The following is a 25,440-nucleotide window of genomic DNA, read 5'->3' on the forward strand; positions in this document are numbered from 1 at the left end:
GCACTTCCTGGTTCTTATAGAGTCAGTGTGCACCTCCCTAAGGTGTCCCCAGCCAATTGCCAAGAGGCCTCAGGTACTTAAGGCATCCTCGCCCATTGGTGCAATGATTTCTCTCAGTCAGTGCCTTGCTGCTGAGTTGCCAGGTCCTGTCTCTGTTTTCTGCATTCTTTGGGGGCTGCATTCCCAGACCTGTTACTGTGCTGTATGTTTTTTGTGTTCCCGCCTCCCTAAGGCCTGCATACTCAGGCCTGAATCCTTGTCCTGTATTTGTTCCCGTGTACGTCCTTGTCTTTACTGTGTTCTATTCCTGTACCTTATCCCACACCTGACCTTGTCTGAACTGAGTCCTTTACCTGTGTCCGTTTGTATCCCTGTCCGTTGCCTTTACTTTCCTGCTGTGTTTCCTTATGGTCTCTGCATCCTGTGACTTTGCTCTGGCCTCTACCCTGCATCCTGTGACTTTGCTCTGCACCTCTGCTCTGCATCCTGCGACTTGGCTTTGCACTCTGCTCTGCATCCTGCGACTTTGCTCTGCACCTCTGCTCTGCATCCTGCGACTTTGCTCTGCACCTCTGCTCTGCATCCTGCGACTTGGCTCTGCACCTCTGCTCTGCATCCTGCGACTTGGCTCTGCACCTCTGCTCTGCATCCTGCGACTTGGCTCTGCACCTCTGCTCTGCATCCTGCGACTTGGCTCTGCACCTCTGCTCTGCATCCTGCGACTTGGCTCTGTACCTCTGCTCTGCATCCTGCGACTTGGCTCTGCACCTCTGCTCTGCATCCTGCGACTTGGCTCTGCACCTCTGCTCTGCATCCTGCGACTTGGCTCTGCACCTCTGCTCTGCATCCTGCGACTTGGCTCTGCACCTCTGCTCTGCATCCTGCGACTTGGCTCTGCACCTCTGCTCTGCATCCTGCGACTTGGCTCTGCACCTCTGCTCTGCATCCTGCGACTTGGCTCTGCACCTCTGCTCTGCATCCTGCGACTTGGCTCTGCACCTCTGCTCTGCATCCTGCGACTTGGCTCTGCACCTCTGCTTTGCATCCTGCGACTTGGCTCTGCATCCTGCGACTTGGCTCTGCACCTCTGCTCTGCATCCTGCGACTTGGCTCTGCACCTCTGCTCTGCATCCTGCGACTTGGCTCTGCACCTCTGCTCTGCATCCTGCGACTTGGCTCTGCACCTCTGCTCTGCATCCTGTGGCTTTGCTCCACTTTTTTTTGCTCTGCATCCTGCGGTTTTGCCCTCCAACCGCACCGTGCGGTTCTGCCCTCCTGTCTGAATAGGCTCCTATCTGTTTCCATATAACATTCATACTTGTACGTGCTTCTGTCTTCTCTATATCTGTTCCAGCTCATCCAGTCTGCACAGGTCCCTACCGGTTCCCACATACCATTCATTCCACTCTGTGTCCCTGTCCTTCCCAAGTCAGTTCCTGCCCCTTCTGTTTCAGCCGCGCCCGCCTGCCAGTGTTTCAGCCGCGCCCGCCTGCCAGTGTCTCAGCCACGCACGCCTGCCAGAGTACCTGCTGTGCCCGTCTACTCACCAGAGTACCAGCCCTGCACACCTGCCTGTCTGCCAGTCGAGCCTGTCTCCTGCACCTGTCCTAGCGTTCCGTCCCCCAGTGAGATCAGCTGCAACAGCCAGACACTGCCCTGGAGTGGTACCTGGCAGCTACCTGCCGCATGAGCCTGACCTCCCCATCAGAGGCTCCAGTGAACACCAAGGTAGCTGCTTAGTCACACCCCTTCCAGGGTAGTCTGGTTTGTGGCACATTGGGGCCACACCCCCATGCTCGCACCAACCAGTCAGGACGCGAGCGTTACAACCACCGTCATTTTTTTTTTTTTTTAGAACTTGGCCATTTGATGCATAAAGAGTTCATCCATATCTTTAGCTTGTACAGGCGGCCTGTAGTAAATGCCTACAATGGTGTCCTTTCCATTGTTCTGTCCTTGTATTCTTACCCAAACAGTTTCCACAGAACTCCCAGTCTCTGAAGCTTGGATCTCTGTGAAGATATACGCTTTTCTAACATACAAGGCGACACCTCCTCCTCGTTTATCAAGTCTGTTTCTTGCAAATAGGTTGTATCCTTCTAGTTTTGTATTCCAATCATGTGTATCGTCCCACCAAGTTTCAGTGATTCCAATGAGATCATATTTCTTTTCCTGCGTTAGTAGTTCCAATTATCCATGTTTGTTGCCCATGCTTTGTGCATTAGTATAGAAACATTTTAGTTTGTGATTGGTTTCTCTTTCTCCAATATTTTTATTATTTAGATTCTTTTGTCTTTGTTCTTCCTTTCCACTTCTAATAGCAGAGTATGGATTTTTCTGGCTTTTTGCTTCCCTTCCCACATTGTTCTAGTTTAAAGCTCTCCTGATGAGTGTAGCAAGGCGACTTCCAAATACATGTTTTCCAGTCTTCGTAAGGTGCACCCCATCTCTAGCAAGTAGTCCATCGTATAAGTAGTTCACTCCGTGATCCAGAAATCCAAATCGTTGCTGACGGCACCATCGACGTAGCCAGTTGTTCACCTGCAGAATCTTATTCCACCTCCTTGTTCCATGGCCATCCACTGGGAGGATGGAAGAGAAGACCATCTGCGCTCCCAGTTCTTTCACTTTCTTACCTAAGTTTTCAAAGTCTCTGCAGATGGTTTCCAGGTCGTTTCTTGCGGTGTCATTTGTCCCCACATGTAGTAGCAGGAATGGGTGGTCATCTGTAGGTCTAAAGAGTCCTGATATCCTGTCAGACACATCTTTAATTTTTGCACCTGGAAGACAGCACATTTCTCGAGGTTATATCTGGTCTGCAGATAGCGGCCTCTGTTCCTCTGACTCCACCAGTACAAAATTGGGTGGCATAGTTCCATAGTCTCACTGCTCTTACAGTAAAGAATCTGGATCTGTGATGATGTGACCTGTGTTCCTTTAGATGTAGAGGATGCCGCCTTGTCCCTGTCTCAGACTTTGTAAACATACTATCATACAGATCTCTATACTGTCCCCTCATAAATGAGTACACTGTAGTAAGACCACTCTTCAGCCTTGCTTTTTCCAAACGGAGTAAGGCTGTGTTCACACACAGCGTTTTTTTAGCGGTTTTTACCTCGGTTTTCACTATAAGGCTAGTTTCACACTGGCGTTTGAGCGCAGCGACGGCCTGCGCACGGCCGCCGCTAAGCCCCGCCCCCTGTTGCGCCCCCACCGGCGCATGACGCTGCATGCGCCCTGCGTCCCCTATCTTTATCACAGGGGGCGCAGGCCATGCGCAGTATACGTTTGGCGGCGCATGCGCCTTTTTGACGGTGTGCCAACGCAACCAAACTGCAGCAGGTTGCGTTTGGCACAGGTCGGCGCACCGTCAAAAGGACGCATGCACCGCCAAACGCATACTGTGCACGGCCTGCGCCCCCTGTGATAAAGATAGGGGACGCAGGGCACATGCAGCGTCATGCGCCGGTGGGCGGAGCTACCGGTGGGCGCAGCTACCGGCGGGCGGGGCTTAGCGGCGGCCGTGCGCAGGCCGTCGCTGCGCTCATAAACGCTAGTGTGAAACTAGCCTCCAACCGCTAAAAATAAGCTTCCCAGTCATTTCTATGCATTTTGCACTTTTTGTGCACATTGATGTGTTTTTTACCGCGAAAAAACCGCATCGCGGTAAAAATCGCAGCATGCTAATTAATTTTGCAGATTTTTCCGCGGTTTTGGCTTCTTCCATGCGGTTTGAAACGGCTGTGGAAAAAAACGCATAAAAAACGCCGTGGAAAAATAGGTGCGGTTTCTGGGAAGGGATTCAGGTTTTTGAGCAGCAGTTTTCTGCAACGTGTGCACTTAGCCTAACTCTGTGTGGTCACCCATCTCCTGCAATCACCAATTCCCCTAATAATGTTGGTCGCTCTTCACTGTACCCGCCAAGTAGGGGTAAAAATCCCCGCTCTGTTTCTTTTTCTTATGCTGGATTGGGAAATGATAGGAATTAACCTTTTCTGACCAATTCGCTATGTGATTCTTGCATTGAATTTTACTTATTTCTTGTCATATGGTCATATTGTCCTCTAGGTAGTGGGGAACTACTATTATGTGAATTAACCGTTTCTGTACCCCAAGCCATATGTGATACATTCAGTGGGCACTTTTGTAATCCCCACCTCGGATGTGTTATACACATTGAGCATATCTCTGCTTGTGCTGGTATACAGCTTTTTGCATCTGGGGATCATACCCTTTGATTTTGGGATCTTTTTGACCTATATTTAAAAGACAATTGTGTTATTGATGTTATAACCTGTCAGCATTTTTTCTTGTTAATTAAGGTCTATCCATTCATTCCTGTACTATTACTTATAGTTTTCCCACCTGTAGATTATTAGGGGCTATTAGGGCTAGTCTGGGACAGCCGTCGCGGAGTGGGGGCGCCAAATAAACGTATCTTTTAGGGTGCCAACCTCCACTGCCAGAAAGGGTTAGCAGACTATTGTAGGGAATTGGACAGGTTATATCCTTGCTGACTTGTGGTATTGGTACACACTGGGCTGGTGGAATCTTCATATTTATGAATAAAATTTATTTTATTGGGAATATATGTTCACGTACTGCTTTACTCCTCCCAGTGTCTGAGCTCCTTCGTGCAACATCTCCAGCTCTATTATGTCTCCTGCTGCTGGAGAGCCTCCTCCCGGCTATAGGGAAGTGCAGCCAGACTTTGTAGCCACTGGGTCCTGCACTTATTAGCTTCCCTGCCTATCCCTTGCCAACAGGTGGTTTATTATGCAGCTTCTCCCGCCATGCCTTGACGGAACTTGGCTTGTATTACAGGTAGCAACTTGTGCTCTGGCAAGGTGTCGGTTTGCTCCGATTATCCTGTTAGCCACCCGACTTGTCTTCCTGTTCAGTCTGATCTCTCCGCTCCTCTACTCAGTTTTGTATCCTGAACCTGTGCTGCCTGCCCTGACCTTGGACCACCTGACTACGCTACTTTCTTCACCCTCCTGTGCGCCACACTCCTACCTTGACCAATGAGTAGGCTGCTGCTGGTCTTGGCACTGCCCTGGAGTGGCACCTGGTGACTACCGGTGGCCTAAACCTATCCTCACCATCAGAGGCTCTAGTGAAGACCAGTTAGTCACTTAGACACACCTCCAGGATAAGCCCGGCCTGTTTTGCAGTGGGACCACACCCACCAACATCACAGGGTGAAGATTTTATTGTCCCCTGAATGAGGTCTGGTCAGGATGAGAGGACACCACAAGGTCTTAGGGCACAGTCACACATAGCGATGCACCAGCAATCCCGACAACGATACGACCCGGTCAGGATCGCTGGTGCATCGCTAAGTGGTCGCTAGTGAGCTGACAAACAGGCAGAGCTCACTAGCGACATAGCAGCGGTCGTCACTTACCTGTCATACGCGGTGATGAAGACATCCTCGCGCCTGTGTCCACACGTCGCTCTTCGCCACAGCAGGAAGTGGCCGACGAGAAACAGTCCAGGCCGTTCTCGCGCGATCAGGGATAACCAGCGGGGGAGCTGGTCGGAGGGGAGTATCACACATAGCAATATCGCTGCTGCGTCACAAAATCGGTGACGTTATAGCGATATTGCTAGCGATATCGCTTAGTGTGACGGGCCCTTTAGGAGCACAGTCCTTAGTTGATGCAGAAAGACTTGAATCCATGAGAAGCCTTCATTCCTACTCTGAGGGTCATCAGTCGTCATTCAATTCTATCCCAGACTCTTCTGTCTCTCTGAGATGTGAAGTTTCTTTTAATACTAGTAATTTCATGTCCATGATGCTGTGATCAGTGCTGCTAAAATGTTTGTCCTCAGGTAAATCTGTTCCTTTTTTTTTTTTTTTTTTCTTTTGAGTGGTGATGAGAGTTCGTCCTTGTTCTAAGTTTCTGCACCGTTTCATCTACATACAGACCCCTAGTTGGACGTTTGGTGCATATAATTAAGTTCACCCCAGGGAATCTTTATCTTGTCTGTAGTCAGAGGTTTTACATTTTTCTTGTTTATAGGGAAAGGTTCCTGTTGGAGAGGGCAGGGACCTTCTGACAATGATATGTCTTAGTTTTGGGGGCTTCCTAAACACAATTGGGGGTGGGGTCTGGAAATATGGTTTTTAATCCAGCATTTTTTTGTAGTGAAGGTTATGCTTTGTGACGCTCCCCTTAGCACCTCCAGGTTTGGAATGTAGGTGACTTCATGCTAAGGACAATAAAACTTTCATGCACCTTATCTAGAACTGACCAATATTTCCTGCCATGACTGTTTCTCTCCTCCTTGTATTGATGCACTAAAGTGTAATACTTGATACCAGTGGAGTATTGCATTCTTATGTTTCCTGTGACTTCTGGTGTCTGATCCTTTTCCTGGTGTCTGATCCTCTTCTGGGGTCTCCTGAGGCCTCTAGGAACTGCTCCTCCCTTGGTGTCTACTGTGACCTCTGACGTCTGCTCCTCCTCTTCTGGCGTCTGCTCCTCCTCCTCTGGCGTCTTCTCCTTTTCCGGTTTCTCCTGTGACCTTTGGCGACTGCTCCTCTACTGGAGCCTCCTGTGACCCCTGGTGTCTGCTCCTTCTCTGGCGTCTCCTGTGACCTCTGCTGTCTGCTCCTCCTCTAGTGTCTCCTGTGACCTTTGGATTCTGCTCCTCCTCTGGGGACTCCTGTGATCTCTGGTGTCTCCTGTGACCTCTGGTGTCTCCTTCTCTGGGTTCTGCTCCTCCCCTGTTGTCTCCTGTGGCCTCTGGTGTCTGTGCCTCTTTGTATCTAGTCCCTGTTCCACCTTTGTTAGATTGTTTCCTTTTTCTCCATACGTGAATCTGTGATACCTTTTTTCTCTTTTAGGTATTGAGACTCTTCTGTGTTACTTGGAGCTTCATGACTGTCGCTGGCTGGAGCTTCTGCATCCCACTCTGTCTACGTGCCGGGTTACATGTTACAGTGGCCCCCAGCAGCTACGAGGCTTGGCCCACAGGTAATGAAGTCTGCTACTTTCATGTATGACCAGCTGGGGGCGCTCCCTATGGTGTAGTGTTGGCTGCTTTGCCTGTTCCTTACTGCCTTTTTTCTCCCTCACAGCTGCCCTCCTGTTGCTGTCGCTCTTGCTCATGAGCGTCTGTCTGGAGTTGATCTCACACACGTAAGCTCTGTGGAGTTTAATGTGGTTGATCTTGCCAATTCCATGGGCTGGGAAATCATCCCTGTGAAGAGAGCGTTACGAGATCTGCAGTGGAAGTCTTCATCCACAGGGGGTAGGTGTCTTATGAGAGTCATGTGCCCAGCAGACTGGTGGCCCTAGAGCTCATGATCGGTTTTACTAGGTGGCCCATCATTCCCTGATGGTCTCTGCATCATGTCACCATGACTGTTGATGCGGAGCTTGCCCCATTCAATGGATTTCCTTACTGTGGAGGCTGGAGAGGGCTCTGTTCTCAGCCATACAGTGATCTCCGATCTGTAAGAACACGCTGTGTGACACGCATCCTCCATGTCTGAGTAATCTACTGTGCATTAGGGTACCCAATCAGGAGCACTCATGTGGGCTCATGGACATGCTGCAATATCTGTCTGCTGCAACTATGAAGTCATCAGGATGTAACATGGAGGTCACCGTTGATTCACTTCGTTAGCAGTGACTGTGCCATCTGCATAGCTTTTGTGGGCTGCTTTACTCTACTCAATGTCCATGTTACAAGTTGGAGTACAGAACCTCCATCTGTCTCTGGCGCCGGGCTCTGGGTCACCTCTGGCGCCGGGCTCCGGCCGCCTGGTCACAGTTGACAGAAGGTGTGGCGGTGAGACTTTCACATCTCCGGCATTTTGCTGGAGACAAGTGTGGCACGACAAACACTTCCTTTTTGCAACTGCTGTGAAACTTGGTGCACACCAGTAAGTGTAAGCTAAATTTCACATTGCATTATTACCCCCATAGGTTAAAGCATGAGCCGCATCTGCTGACGATGTGAGCAGGGACTTGGGCCATTGGTTTCCCTTCAATGTCTTTCCAGAGGCCATTGTAATCCTGGGTGCACCCTTTATCCTTCCATCGTTCCTTTTCCTGTGGAGAACAAATATTTTGCATTGTTGTGAATTTCTCCCACTCTGGTATAAGGCTCATCACCGATCGTGTCCAGCAATATGAGTCTGACACTTGATTACAAGTAAATGTTCACTTTCCTTTGCATAACTTATGGGAGACTTGCTGTGAGAAAGTTCCTCATCTTCCAGATGGTGCCAAAGTCATTTTACTCCAACAGCGTAACGCGAGTCTGAGTATATATCACCGTAACCAGTTTTCCTTTCTCTGACCGACATGCTTTGGGGAGTTCCACTGGTTCTGCTCTCTTGTGCAGAGTACCTAAGGCTTCTGCATGAACCCAGAATGTAGTTCTCCTGTATCTGTTGGTCTTCTACGTTGATGGTAGTCAATCAGTGACCGGTCTGCAAACCCTGTCTTATGAGGAAAGGTTGCAGGATTTGGGAATGTTTAGTTTGCAAAAGAGAAGACTGAGAGGAGACTTAATAGCTGTCTACAAATATCTAAAGGGCTGTCACATTGTAGAAGGATCAACTTTATTCTCATTTGCACAAGGAAAGACTAGAAGCAATGGGATGAAACTGAATGGGAGGAGACACAGATTAGATATTAGAAAAAACTTTTTGACAGCGTGATCATTGAGTGGAACAGGCTGCCACGAGAAGTGGTGAGTTATTCTTCAATGGAAGTCTTCAAACAGAGGCTGGACAGACATCTGACTGGGATGATTTAGCGAATCCTGCTTTGAGCAGGGGGTTGGACCAGATGGCCCAGGAGGTCCCTTCCAACTCTACGATTCTATGATTCTAATCTGGATTTTGGAATGGTTCTTCCTGTAACTATGTGTAGTATACAATCGTGTGTGTCCTGATACGTCACACTGTCCATGTTACCGTTCGTGTTTGGGTCATATTCTCCACTGGACCCAGATTCTCCAGATTCTTCTTCTCTGAGACAATCATGCGTGATTCATTTTGAACATCTGTGTGGGGTGATGTGACTTGGTTGTGAAAGTGCCACTTGCCACCGTGAAAGTCTCGCTTGAGTCAGATGTTTAGTCCTCTGGCTGATGACCAGTGCATAGACTAAATCTGCTGACTTATCCACTGCATATGCTTCTGCTGTTACGGACATAAGACCAGCATGCATCCCGCATGCATCCCACATGCAAAGGGGTCCAGTTCAGAGCCGTAGAAATCAATTGGCTTGTCTCATTATGTTTCTGCGCCAACGCAGCTTGTGCATTCTCCTGCACTTCATGGCAAAAAAAAAATGGAAAGGAAGGGGTTTGTTCAGTACACCAAGTGCAGGGGCTGTCAAAAGGGCATGCTTCAGTTCTATGAATGCAGTCATGGTCTCTTCAGTATGCTCCAAAAGGTGAGTATATACAGAGAAAAACGGGATCCACTGTGTACAGTACCCCACCGTCCGCAAAAAAAACCGATCTGGTCTGCCTATGCTTTAGAGGTATGGTAAGGCGTTGTATGGCAGTCACCCTGTCTTTTGTCCTACTGTTAGGCAATGTTCGATGTACGATACCCAAGTCCAGTGTTCCCCAACTCCGGTCCTCAAGAGCCACCAACAGGTCATGTTTTCAGGATTTCCTTAGTATTGCAGTATTGCACAGGTGTTTGAATTCTTGCCTGTCCAGGTGATGCAATTATCACCTGGGCAATACTATGGAAATCCTGAAAACGTGACCTGTTGGTGGCTCTTGAGGACCATAGTTAGGGAACACTGTCTTAGTCTGACCGTGGCAATTTCACTTTTGCTGCCTTTTGTGCGTTCTTGTCCAGAAAGGGCTTCTGTAGCTTTCCGAGTCACATTTTTGGAAGCGGAGCACAGCAGCGCGTACTCCACATACTGGACCAGTGTGGACCCAGATGGGAGCTGTAGATCTGCCAAATTGTCCCTGAGTGCTTGACTGAAGATAGTGGGAGAGTTGAGAGACCCTTGTGGCATCCAAGTCTATTGCTGTCCCCTGTCAGTGAGCGGAAAAAGCTACTGTGAGTCAGGTTGGATAGGATGAAGAAAACTGCGAAGCACAAGTCATCTACGGAAAAATGGCTACTCTCTGCTGGAGTCTGCAGCAACATTGTGGCTGGATGTGAACCTCTGGGGTGTAGGGGGGGCTACATCCACATTAACAGTCCTTCGCACCTGTACCATCCTCCAAGCCCCCCTTTACCTCCTGATTTTCTAATGGGTAAATGGGGCTGTTACAGGTTATTGATTTTTTTGGAACGCCCCTTGTTTGAGAAGTGACTCTATGAAGGGAACGATGTCAATTAATACCTTGGGTCTTAAGGGATACTGAGGGTTACGAGGGAGGTCACGGTGTGGATTTACTTCAGTTTGCACTAATTGATTTAATTAATTTGCCCAACCTCAGTAGAATCTGCACTCCACAGTTTTTTTTCAGGCTCTGTTTTCAACATGTATTCTACTTTAAGATTGATATGGTTGTTAAAGGCTTGTTATCTGGGCTCATACAACAAATTCACCATCCTACGTATCTTCCATTGGTACCTGTAAGTATGCACCATCATGAGTACGATAGATGGTTCAGTTTAGATGGCTGGTCCTGTCCTACAAGGCTTATCGGGGATCTGCTGACAGTGGGAAAGACTGGTCTCGAGGTAATAGGACCTATAAGCCCCATTGTAGCATCTGAAACAGAAGGAACCTTCGCTTCCCTGTTACGCCTACAGTTTCCAATGTTTCTGCTGTTTTTGGATGGAAGTTGTTGTTAACCAAAGAAACAGATGCTCCTGTACCACCAAGAGAAGGTACGTTGGAACTGGTTCCCTGGAAGAAAAAAAAGAATTTTGCAAAAAAGCATAAAGTATTTTGTGTTGCACACCAAGAGATCTGTATCAGCTACAATCCTGTGGTGTGCCCCTCTTCTCCGGTGTGCCCCTCTTCTCCGGTGTGCCCCTCTTCTCCGGTGTGCCTGCTCCCTGTAAGTCTTGTTTTTTTTGCAATTCGCTTTTTTCCATCGCAATTGAAACACTTGAAATCATTGTTTTCCCATTGCTGTCCTAAGGGCGCAATCAGACTGCTGTTTAACACAGACGTCGATCGCCTGCAGTGCTCGTGACCGCAGCACAGATATACATGCCGTCAGAGTCGCCAGCCAGTCCGAACACTGCGGTGCGATCATCGTCCATGTTATACGGTCGTCTGGCTGCGGCCGTACCAGAAGACTGTGGGGCAGAAATAGACGTTACTCTTATTTTACAGACCGGTAAGTAGTCGCAATTTGTAGCTGCGCGTCTCTCTCCTATTTTTTCTTTTGTGCGATCTTGAGATTTTTCCCCTGCTGATACAAGTCCTCTAAGATGGCTCTCATGTTTTGTGGTTTCCTTTTGGGTAATTGAGTGGTTAATCTGCTTTTCAACCCTTTGGTTAATAATTCTGGCCTCTCCAGGGTCGGTTAGCCCTTCTCGCCATTCTGATCTTCTATCAGCCAACAGAATCTGATGATATTCTCTGACGCTCATTGCTGAATGTTACTTGTAGCTTTCCAATCTGCCATTTGCAGAGTTTTGCATATTTTGGATATATTGGCCTCCATCGGGTTAGTACATTTTCAGTGTTAAAAATGTAGTCGTCTCCTGTGAATTCTAGGAAACCGCCTCCTCCGCAGGGATGAAAACTGTGTGTAACTGGCACTGTGTAGACACGAGGGTCAGTGGGTGCTCTCGTCCGCTGGCTCGGCTGCCTTTAGAAAGACCGCGTGGGGGGGCAGATCTAGCCAGCTATGTGAGCGGCAGCGGAACCCAGGAGCTCCGGTCAACTTTTTTAAGTCAAGTACTTTTTATTAAGGCATATATACAAAATGTAGTACAGTCTGACAACTCCAGACATGTACGAAAATAACAAAGCAGATTAATATATAGCAGATTAATATATTTTTCTTTAACGTGAATTAGCCCCTTTACCCAATATCCAACCCCTCCTCTCCCTCCCCACTCCCCCCCCAACCCCATTCCATATCCTTCATTGTCAAGCTAATACATCACATCTTGATAAATTTAAACACAGCTTTACATAGGCTCAGCCGCACAAGTACGATTCCTACTGATGCAATTAACCAGCTGCCAATCTAGTCTGCAATAGCTCAGCAGACGCCACACCCGGACCCTCCATCCATCCACCCCACACATTTTCAAATTTTGTATGTGGACCTCTCTTGACATAAATATTCCTTTCCATTAGGACAATAAAGTTTGTTTTATTCACAAACTCTTTCCTCGGTGGTTTCTTATCTAACCAATGCATCGCAATAAGCTTCCTAGCGGCATAAAGCAATCTTGCAATAGCCAATTTCCCACATTCATCCGTGGTAATATCATCCATGCAAGCCAAAAGGCAAGTCAGCGGGTCTCGCACAACATTTACCCCCGTCACTTCTTGGATCAGATTGAGCACTTTCACCCAAAAGGGCTGAAGACGAGAACATGACCACATCATGTGTAGAAGGTCGGCTCCTTCCTCAGAACACCTTGGACATTTTGAGTCTCTTCTCAGACCTGCCTTCATCATCCATAGTGAGGTCCTATATACTCTATAGATTAAATATAGCTGTGACACCCTTCTAGCCTCACTCAGAGAAACCTTGGGAATATATTGTAATATGGACTCCCACTGTGACTCCAGATAAAGGACCCAAATCTATCCATTTTCCCTTCACCATTAACGGATGTTTCAGTAAAAAAGTGTCCAACAGGCCCCTATACATCAAGGTAATGAACCCCCTCGTATCTCTCCGAGGTCCTATGAGATTCAACAAACTATCTGACTGCAAAACTACACGTGACCCCTTGTTCTGTTTATTTAGGGCATGTCTCAGCTGTAGATACTGGAAAAACATCTTCTGGCTCAAAGGAAACTCATTCCTGAGCATTTCAAACGACTTAAAGGGAGTCTGTCACTTCTTTTTTAGGACTATGAGCTGCCGGCACTGAAATCAGGGGCTTATTTACAGCATTCTATAATGCTGTAGATAAGCCCCCGATGTAACTTGAAAGATGAGAAAAAAGAGTTGGATTATACTCACGCCGGGGTTCTGTCCGGTCCGGCACCTCCCATCTTCATACAATGCCGAAATCTTCTTTTCTTCCTGTCGTGGCTCCGGCGCAGGAGCCAGGAAAGGTCAGAGAGGTGCGGCACCTGCACACTGCAGTATTCTGCTCTGCCCTCAACAGGACAGAGCAGTGCGCCACTGTCCTAGAAAGGACATGGCCCGCCCTGTCCCCCTCCTCAAAGTATTTAATATTTTGAAACATTCTCTTGCGTTCCGCCGCTTTCATTGCCATCTGACCCTCTCTAGTCTGCGCCTCCTTCAACCTCCCCTGTGTCTCCAGGGACTGATAATTGATTCGTGCCTCCTCTGCTTCCTCCAATTCTCTAATCAGCATCTGATCCTTCCTGCCAGTTTCTGCCTTTGCCCAGGATATCTCTTTAATGCAAAGCCCTCTAAAATAAGCCTTCATAGCTTCCCAGACCACCAAAACTGATGCCATCCCAGCATTAGTTTTAAAATATTCTCTAATATCGCCCTCTATATGTCCGTCCATGTCAATAAGTTGTAGCCAGAACGGGTTCAACCTCCACATGCATCTCCTAGCAGGCGCAGATCCCACTCCCTCAAGTGTCACACTCATGGGGGAATGATCCGATATTGTTCTAACCACGTATGTTACTTCCCCAACAAGGCCCAACATCTGAGTGTTGCCCAATGCCAGGTCAATCCTTGACAAAGATGCAAAGGAGGACAAGAAACAGGAATACTTATACACACCAGGATGCGAAATCCTCCATAAATCATACAGAGCAGTTTCCTTCAGGACCGCTCCAAATGGTGAACTGTTGCCCTCCGGTTTCAATGGCTCCCATCTGCCCCTGTCCCAGTGTGTTTCTGGAATGTTATTAAAGTCGCCCATAATCAGAAATGGTACCCCCGGGTCTCCTCCACTATTTCTAGATCTCTGTAAAGCAGTTTCCCACAATATGGAATATATATTGAGACCAGCCACATCAAGGAACCATACACCTTACAAAGTAGGCACACAAATCTACCCGTCTGGTCTATAATCACTCTGACACTCAAAAGGTACCCCAGCACATATGAGAATGCTAACCCCTCTGGAATATGTAGAATACGTTGCATGATATCCCGCCTGCACCCATCTCTTTGCTAAAAAGTGTGTTCTCTTAAATCATGTGTTTCCTGCAAGAAAATCACTGACTGCTTGACATCGCACAGAAACTTAAACACAGCTTGCCGCTTCACACCAGACGTCAAACCCCTGACATTCCAACTCACCACTCTCATTCTTCCCGACATTTTCTTTCCTCAGAACATATTTCCCCACTTTTTATCATCCAAGTGCAGCTGAAGCCATAACAGCAATAATCAGAGTGACATTCATTGGATAACGGTCCCCCCCCCCTCACCCCCTTCCCCCCCAAACAGCAAAACACATCCCCCAACACTACCCCCTCCGATCTTTCCATCTACTCCTAACGTGGAGAAGAGAGCGCACTTTATCCAGAACAGTCTCACCCAACAGTCCCGCCACTTATCGCAACCAATTGGGACTTGCACATGACTTGTAGATTGCAGCCAGGTAAATCACCACAGTTTCCAATTCTTCCAAAAAAGGGTCACACGACCAACAGGGATCTATGAGCACGATCCCAAAAACCTAAAAATAAAAATACCAAGAAGGAAAAAAGAGCCATCCGATCACTCCAGAGAATGTAGCAGTAGGAAAGGGGAGCAGCCCCGTCAACCCGCTGAATCCTTTGATTTTGCCTGGCGCAAGTGTTGCTCATTGCTGTCCAGCGATCTGAGTGCCTCCTTATCCTCCGTGAAAATTTGTAATACCCCCTCAGCAACCACTCTCAATTTAGCCGGATACAACATTGAGTAGGTGACGCCCAGCTCCCTCAGCCTCCTCTTGATATTCACAAATTTAGCCCGTTGTTTCTGCACTTCTATGGAAAAGTCAGGAAACATGGAGATCCTGGGGCCGTTTATCTTGAGATCCGGATGTTCTCTGGCGTGCCTAAGAATTGCGTCTCTATCACGATAGTGCAGGGTGTCCAGGGGGGAGGGGATGTGTAGGAACATGATGGGCCCTTTCAATTGCATACATGCGGGACAACTTGACAGAGCCAATAATGTTTAATAGCCATTTTTCAAAAAACTCTGTCGGCGCCGCTGCTTCCGTCTTTTCTGGCACTCCAATCAGCCACACGTTATTGTGCCTAGACCTGTTTTCAAGGTCGTCCGTTTTCGCTTGTATTGCAGAAATGGCAGCACTCATGCGTTTAGAGACCTTATCTGCATTTGCTATATAGTCCTCAGCATTACTGATGCGCTTTTCAGCCTCTCCCATTCTCTCCTTAGTTACATGCATTGAATGCTGCAGTTTAGACATGTCCGCCTGCAGGACCACTAGTTGCGCAGCCACATTGGTGATAGTAGTATGACTGTGATGGACCACCTTAAACACCTCTTTCAGAGTGGGCGCCTCAGGGATCTGAAGCCCGTCTATGCATGTTACAGCGTCTCTCTGTCTCTCCACCGTCCCCTTTGTCACCATCACTTTCTGCTCTGCTCCCTCCTCCCCCTTTAACTTCTGTTCCACATACCGTTCAGTCCTGCTTTGTGTCTCATTAATCACAGCCTGGCTCCGGGTGACATCCACCTGACGTGCAAATTTCCTGAGCTTAGCCGCGGCGTCCCCCACCTCCTCCAGCTCTGCTGACAGCGTTTCCTCCCAGCCGGCGCCATCTTGGATCTCTCTCCTGCTCCCCCGCCGCCTTTCTGGAGCTCTTTCTGCCTGTCATTTCTCCACAGGTATGAGCTTTTGTAGGCACCGCACTGGCTGCAGTTTCCCCTGGTAAATGTGGGTATTTAACCCCGATTTTGAAGGCTGCAATCTCTATAGTGGCTGATATTGAGCGGGAGCTCCTGCCTCAGACGTCCACTCACATCCCGTTCAGCTAGCTTCGGTCAGCTTATCCTGTTACAGTACCCCATCCTGAGCCCTGAGTGGTCCGGACAGTTTTCTTTACTCTCCTGAAGCCTGCGGTGCCGGCAGACAGTGACCGGGAGGTGTACGGCCCGAAATTCCCGAGAAAATGCGAAAAGCGCGGCCTGGAAGAGGGGTGGAGGGGGAGGCTAAAAATGGCGAGGCGTGCAGAGGAGAGACAGCGAGAGACAGCTGAAAAGCTGCAGAGGTATGCACGGTCTCCGGCTACAGGTTCTACCAAACAGCCTCAGCAAGCAAAGACTGGATCAGACAGAGATACAGCCCGGATGGAGTTGGATGGCCCCCAGGGAGTATAAGGGGCAGGTGGAACCATATTATTATTATTATTATTATTATTATTATTATTATTTATTGTTATAGCGCCATTTATTCCATGGCGCTTTACATGTAAGGAGGAGTATACATAAAAACAAGTACAATAATCTTAAACAATACAAGTCATAACTGGTACAGGAGGAGAGAGGACCCTGCCCGCGAGGGCTCACAATCTACAAGGGATGGGTGATAATACAGTAGGCGAGGGTAGAGCTGGTCGTGCAGCGGTTTGGTGGATCGGTGGTTACTGCAGGTTGTAGGCTTGTCGATAGAGGTGGGTCTTCAGGCTCTCTTTGAAGGTTTCGATGGTAGGTGAGAGTCTGATATGTTGTGGTAGAGAGTTCCAGAGTAGGGGTGATGCGCGAGAGAAATCTTGTATGCGATTGTGGGAAGAGGCGATAAGAGGGGAGTAGAGAAGGAGATCTTGTGAGGATCGGAGGTTGCGTGCGGGAAAGTACCGGGAGACGAGGTCACAGATGTATGGAGGAGACAGGTTGTGGATGGCTTTGTATGTCATGGTTAGGGTTTTGTAATGGAGTCTCTGGGCAATTGGGAGCCAGTGAAGGGATTGACAGAGGGGAGAAGCTGGGGAATAGCGGGGGGACAGGTGGATTAGTCGGGCAGCAGAGTTTAGAATAGATTGGAGGGTGCGAGAGTGTTTGAGGGGAGGCCACAGAGCAGGAGGTTGCAATAGTCAAGGCGAGAGATGATGAGGGCATGGACTAGGGTTTTTGCAGATTCTTGGGTGAGGAATGAACGGATTCGTGAAATATTTTTGAGTTGAAGTCGGCAGGAAGAGGAAAGGGCTTGGATATGTGGTTTGAAGGAGAGATCAGCGTCAAGGATTACTCCGAGGCAGCGAGCTTGTGGGACTGGGGAGAGTGGGCAGTCATTTACTGTAATTGATAGGTTCGTAGGGGGGGTCACGTGAGATGGGGGAAAGATGATGAATTCTGTTTTGTCCATGTTGAGTTTCAGAAATCTAGCGGAGAAGGATGAAATAGCGGACAGACATTGAGGGATTCTGTTTAGTAGGGAGGTGATATCTGGTCCAGAGATGTAGATCTGTGTGTCATCAGCGTAAAGATGATACTGAAAGCCATGAGATTCTATGAGCTGTCCCAGGCCAAAGGTGTAAATAGAGAACAGCAGGGGCCCAAGGACTGAACCTTGTGGGACTCCGACAGATAGTGGGCGAGGTGAGGAGGTGGTGTGTGAGTGGGAGACGCTGAATGTCCGGTCTGTTAGGTATGATGAGATCCAGGATAGGGCCAAGTCTGTGATGCCGAGGGATGAGAGGGTCTGTAATAATAGGGAATGTTCCACTGTGTCAAAGGCAGCCGACAGGTCCAGGAGGAGGAGAACAGAGTAGTGTCGCTTGCTCTTGGCGGTTAAGAGGTCATTGGTGACCTTAGTAAGGGCAGTTTCAGTGGAGTGGTGTGACCGGAAGCCAGATTGTAAGCGGTCGAAGAGGGAGCAAGAAGAGAGATGGGAGGACAGTTCAAAGTAGACGTGTTGTTTCAGTAGCTTGGAGGCGTAGGGGAGAAGTGATATAGGGCGATAGCTAGATACAGAGGATGGGTCAAGATAGGGCTTTTTGAGGATAGGTGTGATGGAGGCATGTTTAAAGCTTGAGGGGAAAACACCAGTTGTTAGTGATAGGTTGAAGAGATGGGTTAGGGTTGGGATGAAGACTGTGGTGAGGTTTGGTATGAAGTGGGATGGGATCGGGTCGAGTGCGCAGGTGGTGAGATGTGATCTTGAGAGTAGAGTGGAGAGTCGATCTTCTGTAATGGTGGCGAAGTTGGTTTTGAAGGTGGAGGGCTGGGAAGTCAGGAGGAAGGGCTCTGGGGGTTGTTGACCAAAACTGTCCCTGATGTTATCAATTTTCTGCTTGAAAAATGAGGCAAAGTCTTCAGCTGAGATGAGTGGGGAGGGAGGAGGTGCTGGGGGGCGGAGGAGAGAATTGAAGGTGTTGAATAACTGTTTAGGGTTGTGAGACAGGGAGGATATGAGAGATGAGAAGTAGGTTTGTTTAGCTGTGGCGAGTGTGGTCTTGAAAGTAGTGAGGGACTGTTTGAATGCGATGAAGTGCTCGTTGGAGTGGGATCTTTTCCATCTGCGCTCAGCAGCCCTGGAAGCTCGCCTCAGCTCTTTGGTCAGGCTGGTGTGCCAGGGCTGTCTGTTGATTTTGTGAGTTTTGGTATGTGTAAGTGGGGCAGCGGATTCCAAAGCTACAGCTATTATACAGAGCAGCAGCGTCATCTGCATTGTGTAAGGAACTTATATCTGTGAGAGGGAGGAGGGATTCAGAGAATGAGTGTAGGTCAAGGTGTTTAAGATTCCTGCGAGGGTGTGAAAGTTTGTGGGGTGGGGATTGTAGACATGGAGTGAAGAGGGAAGAGAATGTGAGCAGGTTGTGGTCAGAGAGAGGAAGAGGTGAGTTAGAGAGGTTAGATAGGGAGCAGAGGCGGGTGAAGATGAGGTCCAGTGTGTGGCCATCTTTGTGGGTGGCTGTAGAAGACCATTGAGTGAGGCCGAAGGAGGAAGTGAGATAGAAGTTTAGTGGCAGCTGAGAGGGAAGTGTCAATGGGGATGTTGAAGTCGCCCATGATGATAGTAGGGATGTCCGCGGAAAGGAAATGAAGTAACCAGGTGGTGAAGTGGTCAAAGAAGGTGGTGGCTGGCCCTGGGGGGCGGTAGATGACAGCCAGTTGGAGGTTGGAGGGGGAGTAGATGCGCACAGAGTGCACCTCAAAGGAAGGGAGGGTAACAGAGGGTAGCAGTGGGATTGGGGTGAAGGAGCAGGTACCTGACAGGAGAAAACCAACTCCTCCGCCATGTTTGCTGCTGGGGCGGGGGGTGTGAGAAAGGTGGAAGCCGCCATACGAAAGTGCAGCAGGAGAGGCTGTGTTAGAAGGGGTGAGCCAGGTTTCGGTGATGGCGAGGAAGGAAAGTTTGGTAGTAACAAAAAGATCATGGATGTAGGAAAGCTTGTTGCAGACAGAGCGAGCGTTCCACAGAGCTCCTGTTAGTGGGACTGGGGAAGTGGGGGCTGGGTGAATGGGTATAAGGTTGGAGACAAAGGCTGAGGAACAGATGCAGGATCCTGCACTCTTGGTCACTTTATCACAGACTGCTAATCCTCCCACCCTCACTGATGGCCTGAATGTTGTATCACAGGGCAATGCTGCACTGGCCCTACAAATGAGGGACATTAAAGATAAGCTGAGGAATGTCAGGCAGACTGAATATGAGTCAACAGTGTGATGCAGCAGCAAAAAAGGCAAATGCAATTCTAGGATGTATTAACAGAAGCATACAGTCTAGATCACGTGAATTCATTATTGCCCTCTACTCTTCTTTGGTCAGACCTCATCTGGAATATTGTGTCCAGTTTTGGGCACCACATTTTAAAAAAGACATCAACAAACTGGAGCAAGTTCAGAGAAGAGCGACCATAATGGTGACCGGTCTGCAAACCCTGTCTTATGAGGAAAGGTTGCAGGATTTGGGAATGTTTAGTTTGCAAAAGAGAAGACTGAGAGGAGACTTAATAGCTGTCTACAAATATCTAAAGGGCTGTCACATTGTAGAAGGATCAACTTTATTCTCATTTGCACAAGGAAAGACTAGAAGCAATGGGATGAAACTGAATGGGAGGAGACACAGATTAGATATTAGAAAAAACTTTTTGACAGTGTGATCAATGAGTGGAACAGGCTGCCACGAGAAGTGGTGAGTTCTCCTTCAATGGAAGTCTTCAAACAGAGGCTGGACAGACATCTGACTGGGATGATTTAGCGAATCCTGCTTTGGGCAGGGGGTTGGACCAGATGGCCCAGGAGGTCCCTTCCAACTCTACGATTCTATGATTCTAAGATATTGGATCATTGGGGCTATTGCTGCTAGATGTATGCATGAAATGTTTCCTCATGATGCTCAGCTGCTTGTGTCTCTCTTAAGTAGTTATCATGGCCCGAACTCTTAAAATACTGACATGGAACGTCTGTGGCCTGAATGAACCGACTAAACGTAAAGCAATACTTGATTATGTAAAATCTTCCAAGGCAGAAGTGGTATGTCTGCAGGAAACACATATGACCAAAGATAGACTTCACTCTTTACATCCCTGTGGGTTGGGCAATGCTTTCATACCACTTTCTCCACTTATTCTAGAGGCGTGAGTGTGTTGTTCTGGAAGAATACCAAGTTCTTGGAATCTGATTCTAAAATTGATGTGGATGGTCGGTTTATATGTTTGAGAGGTTGGCTGAATGATATTGAATGCTTGATCGTAGCTCTTTACGTCCCTCCTCCGTATTCTGGAATAGTGCTAAAGGAGAGTCTCCGCTTTGTGGAGAGACATCCGGGGGTCCCGACGGTGATACTGGGAGACTTTAACAACATAATAGATAATTCATTAGATAAATCACAGGGGTCGGGGGGAACACTGGGGGTCGGATACCCTTTGGGAGACTAAAGTTGAGCTGACGGATATATGGCAGCGAGACAATCCAAACGAGATTATACTCTTGCCTGTCTCTCTCCCGCGGCTCGCTATCTAGGATTGCTATGGTACTGGGTAACCCACAGGCAGTGCGGCTGGCCAGGGGAGTAGAATACTTGCCCAGAGCTCTGTCAGACCACTTCCCTGTTATGGCGACCTTTGACTGGGAGGGTGATGGGAGAGGGGAACGTGCACCATGGTCGTTTAATGCATTCTGGATACCTATTATTCAGGCGGATGCCAGGATTCCTGATCTACTAAGAGAAATTTTTGTTAATGAAGGCACAGCCCCAAGAGAAATAGTAAGGTTTTAGACGCGTCCCAATCTAAGGGGTCTATTGATCATGGAAGTGAATAGAGTTAAGATTAAGTCTAGAGCATATGGGGATCTCTGGAATAAAGAGGTTATCTCTGCGGAAATGCAATACTAGGAAACTCTGTCAGATACACATTTTAGTGCATTATAGGATGCGGAAAAACAACTAGCTTAACACAAGCTTTCAAAGGCTGCAGATAAGCGTTATTTTCAGCACTGGGTTCATTTTGGGGAAGGGGAGGGAACTGGGCATTTGCTGGCTACCTTGCTCAGGACCCAATCTGGCTCCACGCTTGTGACGGAGATAAAAAATAAAAATGGGGAACTGGTAAGGTCTTCTGCGGGAATTTTAATTGCTTTTAGAGAGTTCTTTGGGACACTATATGACTCCCGGGTGGGTATTTCTGATGAGATACTTAATAATTTTTTGGGGAGTACTAGATTGCCTGCCTTGTCGGAATTGGACGCTGCCAAGCTGGAGGCCCCAATTAGTCTGGAGGAGGCTCTAGACTCTATGGCAAGAAACAAGGCACCGGGAACTGATGGGTTACCGATGGAGGTACATAAACAATACTCGGATATAATGCTTCCACAGCTGCTGAAGGTATTTGAAGCAGCTGGGGAAGATGGACACTTGCCCTGATCCTTGAAAGAAGCAATCATAGTAGTGATAACCAAGGATGATAAAGATCCTTGTCTTCCAGAGTCGTACCGACCTATCTCTGTTAAATGTCGACGTTAAGATTCTAGCAAAGATCCTGGCGTCTGTTATATTTTAAATCTACAGATGCCATCAAATGGAAAGGATCCTAGAGCTGTTGTGTCCTTGGACACTGCCAAAGCATTTGACAGTGTCGAATGGCCATATCTGTGGGCTATATTAGCTAAGATGGGTTTCTGTAGAAATGTTATTGCCTGGATACAGTTGCTATACTCGAGACCGGAGGCCAGGATCAGAGTTAATGGGGAGATCTCGGATGAATTTAACTTGTATAGAGGCACTAGACAGGGATGCCCCTATCTCCTTTATTATTTGCTCTAGCAATTGAACCCTTAGCGGCGGTAATTCGTGCAACACCTGAAATTACGGGGTTTGAATATGAGTCTATGCATAAAAAGATAGCGTTATACGCTAATATGCTCCTATTCCTTGAAAACTGGCCGTCATCCCTGAAAGTAGCAATGGAAGTCTTCAACTCCTTAGCAAAGATTTCTGGCGTATTTATTAATTGGGAGAAATCTTCATTCATGCCGGTGGGATGGGCCCCCCGAGAAACCCTCGGGACTAGCTGGACGCTTAAATGTAGTCACAAAATTTATATACTTGGGAATTCATATCGGACATAATGTACAAGATTTTGAGCGCTTAAATCTTACCCCGTTGTTTGCTACATTTTGTTCAACTTTATTCAGACGGGGAACTTCGATCTTTTGAAGATCTCAAACAGACATTTTCCTTTCCTAATGCAAGATTATTTCAATATTTACAGCTATGGTATGCTTGTGAAACACATTGACTCACCCCATTGTTGGATAGAATAGTGATGGGAGGAGGATCAAGAGGCATTATATCTATGATATATGCAGAGATGTCAGAAAAGAGAGTGGCAAATCTGGAACTTTTGAAGACTAAATGGCGGGCTGATGTGGGAGACTTCGCAGATGATGAGTGGGAAGATATATTGCAAGAAGTCATGAAAGTTTCGGTTAGTGAGGCGCAGAGAGTGTAACATCTTTTTTTGCTTCACCGGGTATATCGAACCTCTACGCTTGTTGAGAATATAATAATAAATTTTATTTCTATAGCGCTGACATATTCCACAGCACTTTACATTTCAGAGGGGACTTGGACAGACAATATACATTACAGCATAACAATAATCACATAGATTGTAACAAATATCAAGAGGAATGAGGGCCCTGCCCGCAAGCTTACAGTCTATGAGGAAAATGGTAGACACGAAAGGTGGGTGGTAACAATTGCCCTGATTGTATGGACCAGCCATAATGTTAAGTATGTAACAGTACAGACACAGAGGGCTAATGGATGCATAAAGCATGTGGGAACATGATGCGGGGAACCTGGTTATGGTAAAACTTTTGACTGTGCCACCCAGGGTTAGATTAGGTTAATGTGTTGAGGCGGTAGGCCAGTCTGAATAAATGCTTTTTCAGGGCACGCTTAAAATTGTGGGGATTGGGGACTAATCGTATTGACCTGGGAAGTGCATTCCAAAGAATTGGCGCAGCACGTGTAAAGTCTTGGAGACAGGAGTGGGAGGTTCTGGTTATTGAGGATGCTAACCTCAGGTCATCAGCAGAACGGAGGGCACGAGTAGGGTGGTATACTGAAACGAGGGAGGAGATGTAGGGTGGTGCTGAGCCATGGAGAGCTTTGTGGCTGAGGGTAATAAGTTTGTACTGGATTCTGGAGTGGATGGGTAGCCAGTGTAATGACTGGCACAAGGCAGAGGCATCGGTGTAACGATTGGTGAGGAATATGATCCTGGCTGCAGCATTCAAGACAGATTGGAGAGGGGAGAGTTTGGTAAGAGGGAGACCAATTAGAAGAGAGTTACAATAGTCGAGACGAGAATGAATAAGAGAAACAGTAAGAGTTTTTGCGGAGTCAAAAATAAGAAAAGGTCGAATTCTAGAAATGTTTTTGAGGTGCAGATAACAAGAGCGAGCCAGTGATCGGATGTGGGGGGCAAAGGAAAGCTCGGAGTCGAGTATGACCCCAAGACAGCGGGCATGTTGCTGGGGAGTAATGGAACCACACGCGGAAATGGCAATGTCCGGTATAGGTACATTAGTAGAGGGAGGAAACACAAGGAGTTCAGTCTTTGACAGGTTCAGTTACAGATTGTTATGAATGAGTCACTGTAGGAGGCAGACACAAAAATAGCAGCTAAGTCCAGAAAACCGGAGAAGTTGGCAACTATCAGATTGCAGACCCCTGAACCTAACAACACAACTAGCAGTAGCCGTGGGGGGTTCCTACGGTGCCCTAGACCCCTCGATCACAGCCGGAGAAACTAAATAGCCTAAAGACAGAAAAGGAAAACTAAACTGCCCCAGAGCAGACCCCAAAGTAAAAGGCAGCCCCCAACATATAATGACGGTGAAGCAAGATGAAAAAACACACACACAGAAAGATAGGCTGAGCAAACAATGGGGCCCAAACTCACTAAAATAGGACAGGATAGGATAGGAGCTGTCTGCAATCTGCAAAAACCCTGAAAAGACATAAGCCAACAGGCTGATATGGAAAAAGGCCCTGAAGCAGCTAGGCTTCAAAAACTAAATCAGCACTCAGGTATTTTCTGAAGACAGAGATAAAGGAATTCAGATCACCCCAGCAGGGAATGACAGAAATCCAGCAAAAACAAAAACAACGTACAAATGCAAATGGAAGAGCAGAAAACTTAGCTTTTGGAGAGCAGGAATTCAGACTGGTATCCAAGGATCCACAGAGAAATCACCCGCAGAGCAGACGGGCGTGGACAGCCTTATATCCAGTCAGAAACTCCACTCAGCCAATCATCATCATTAGACCCAGATGCCTGATAATCAGGCTCACTATCTTTCTTTACTAGAAGAGGGAGTTCATCGTGCCTCAGTGGTAAAGGGGAAAATGAACTCACAACACAGATATAGTGAGGACATGATGTTAGACACAGCGTTTAGACACTCGCCAGTGTTTTCTAGAAAGGCTGGCGTGATGTCAGGAGAAGAAGCGTATAATTGGGTGTCATCAGCTAGAGATGGTACTGGAAACCAAATCTACTGATTGTTTGACCAATAGGGGCAGTGTACAAGGAGAAGAGGGGGCCTAGAACCGATCCTTGAGGAACCCCAACAGTAAGGGGAAGGTGAGAGGAGGAGGAACCGGCAAAAGATACAGTAAAGGAGCGGTCAGAGAGATAGGAGGAGAACCAGGAGAGAACGGTTTCCTTGAGGCCAATGGAACGGAGCATAGTGAGGAGGAACTGATGATCCACAGTGTTGAATACTGCAGAGAGATCCAAGAGAATTAGCATGGAGTAGTGACCATTAGATTTAGCTGTTAGTAGATCATTAGAGATTTTAGTGAGGGTAGTTTCAGTAGAGTGTAAAGAGCGGAAACCGGATTGGAGAGGGTCGAGAAGAGAGTTATCAAAGAGATAGCGGATAAGACTGGAG

At 47.7% G+C, this 25,440-nt stretch overlaps 1 protein-coding gene across 5 annotated transcripts in view; it reads left to right on the forward strand.

Moving 5' to 3' along the window:
• RECQL4 (RecQ like helicase 4) overlaps positions 1-25,440 on the forward strand; it is a 268,983-nt gene that overhangs the window by 152,283 nt on the left and 91,260 nt on the right. For 4 of the 5 annotated variants that reach the window (XM_073563093.1, XM_073563095.1, XM_073563096.1 and 1 more), the window contains 2 exons: positions 6,854-6,983; positions 7,088-7,260. The exons of the other annotated variant lie outside the window; for it this stretch is intronic. In XM_073563093.1, the coding sequence (XP_073419194.1) occupies positions 6,854-6,983; positions 7,088-7,260 (303 nt within the window). The remainder of the gene's footprint in view (positions 1-6,853; positions 6,984-7,087; positions 7,261-25,440) is intronic. 5 annotated transcript variants of the gene reach the window in all.

This window comes from Dendrobates tinctorius, unplaced genomic scaffold, assembly GCF_039654945.1.
Source record: "Dendrobates tinctorius isolate UK_male_01 unplaced genomic scaffold, ASM3965494v1 ptg000378l, whole genome shotgun sequence".
Classification (NCBI taxonomy): Eukaryota; Metazoa; Chordata; class Amphibia; order Anura; family Dendrobatidae; genus Dendrobates; species Dendrobates tinctorius.